The sequence below is a fragment of the Asparagus officinalis genome, chromosome 5 (assembly GCF_001876935.1).
Source record: "Asparagus officinalis chromosome 5, Aspof.V1, whole genome shotgun sequence".
NCBI lineage: Eukaryota > Viridiplantae > Streptophyta > Magnoliopsida > Asparagales > Asparagaceae > Asparagus > Asparagus officinalis.
This window is the reverse complement of record NC_033798.1, coordinates 4,026,139-4,027,507: the sequence shown is the minus strand read 5'-3', so window position 1 is coordinate 4,027,507 and position 1,369 is coordinate 4,026,139. Positions and strand designations below refer to the sequence as shown.

General features: G+C 39.0%; 1 protein-coding gene across 4 annotated transcripts in view; it reads right to left on the bottom strand.

The window, feature by feature from the left end:
• The window catches only part of LOC109843259 (pentatricopeptide repeat-containing protein At1g56690, mitochondrial-like), a 15,085-nt gene that overhangs the window by 9,215 nt on the left and 4,501 nt on the right, over nucleotides 1–1,369 (bottom strand). Inside the window, exons 1-3 of one of the 4 annotated variants that reach the window (XM_020412191.1) lie at nucleotides 891–1,362; nucleotides 620–805; nucleotides 30–190 (exon numbers count right to left, since the gene is read on the bottom strand). In XM_020412191.1, the coding sequence (XP_020267780.1) occupies nucleotides 30–190; nucleotides 620–805; nucleotides 891–1,143 (600 nt within the window). In that variant the 5' untranslated portion in view covers nucleotides 1,144–1,362. Of the gene's footprint in view, nucleotides 1–29; nucleotides 191–619; nucleotides 806–890; nucleotides 1,363–1,369 lie in introns of those variants that run through there. The other 3 variants (XM_020412189.1, XM_020412190.1, XM_020412188.1) reach the window with 3 other exon arrangements.

Sequence of the window (1,369 nt, the reverse complement as noted above, 5' to 3'; positions counted from 1 at the left end):
TATTACTGTCTACATAAAACATCACTTGCCTCAATAGAGTCTCTGATTCTTGAGAGGATGGATGGTATTCTATCAATGACTTGCGGGTAGCTCAAGTTTGCAGTGAAGGCAATATTGATGTCATTTTGGCCCATGTCAAACGAATATACAGCACTTCGGAACTCCTTTTCGCTGATCATGGATCCTTTTCCTGTGAGTATTAGAAGAGCAGTTTCATATCAAATAAAGAAAAAACTCAGAAATACAACAATGATATTTTAAAATCCAGGGTTAATTGTAGATAACCCCATCTAGGCTTCTACTACGAGGTTGTGCCATTTAACCCCTGAGCTATTTATTAGCATTCACACCCCTTGAAATCCATACAATCTCCTGTCTGGCTAAGATGTCACTTGGAATCATGTCACGATAGATTAACTTCTACCCTCAATTCAACTTAGAAAATACTAAATCGCCCTCTAAATTGAGGGTCAACAGTGTTGTCTGAGTTTCAAGGGGGTGTCGATGCTAATAATTTATAAGGTATAAGTGCGTAGGCCTCCATTGTACAGGGGATGCATCGGCAGTATACCGTAAAATCTTTAAATGAGTTCCTGAGGTGTAAAATGATTGGCCATACCTAGTGGTCGCAGTTCTCGTGTACGGTTTCTAAAGTGAAGGAATTGGCCTACTTGAGTAGACAAAGGAAAAACAACTGCATTTGATTCAGTGGCTGCACCAGCTACTGCAAAATTCACTCCATGTGTGAAATTTGAGCCTGATGACTCCAAATATGGGCTAAGAAAATTGATCTTTAAGTTTTCACCTAAAAATTCAGAAAAAGATTACTCTAATGAATTTCGCAATTGAACAATGATAAGGATATAAGGCAACAAGTTAACTATACATACAAATGAAGTCAACATACAGCCTTCCATCACAGAAGCGCCCAGTGGTCCTATTGAAGAACAGACGGCCAGCTGGAGGCCCAAGATAGAGCCCTAAGCCAGCAGTTAGCGCCCCGGTGTCAGAGTTTGAGTCCCCAAAGTTAAACAAAATGCATCTTGAATCAACTTTTTGCAGACAAAAGAGTACAAGGAAGAAAAATGGAATGTGTAGATGAACATTGAGAATAGAGAACAGGTTTCCTCCACGTTTACCCATCCTTCTATGATTTTAGCAATGCAGACTTGATAGATCTCCAAAACTTATACTCCCTTTCGTTGACTATATGACATGTTGTGAAACTTTTTTAAGCGTTAATTGCCGTATCCGATGTGTTTGCACCTCTATCTGTAGTTCTATTGTTGCAGATAGACCCAGAATGAATCTTTTTCTGACTCTTTTACCCTCAAAGAAAGAATTGTTTTTTGACAAATAGACCTCTTGA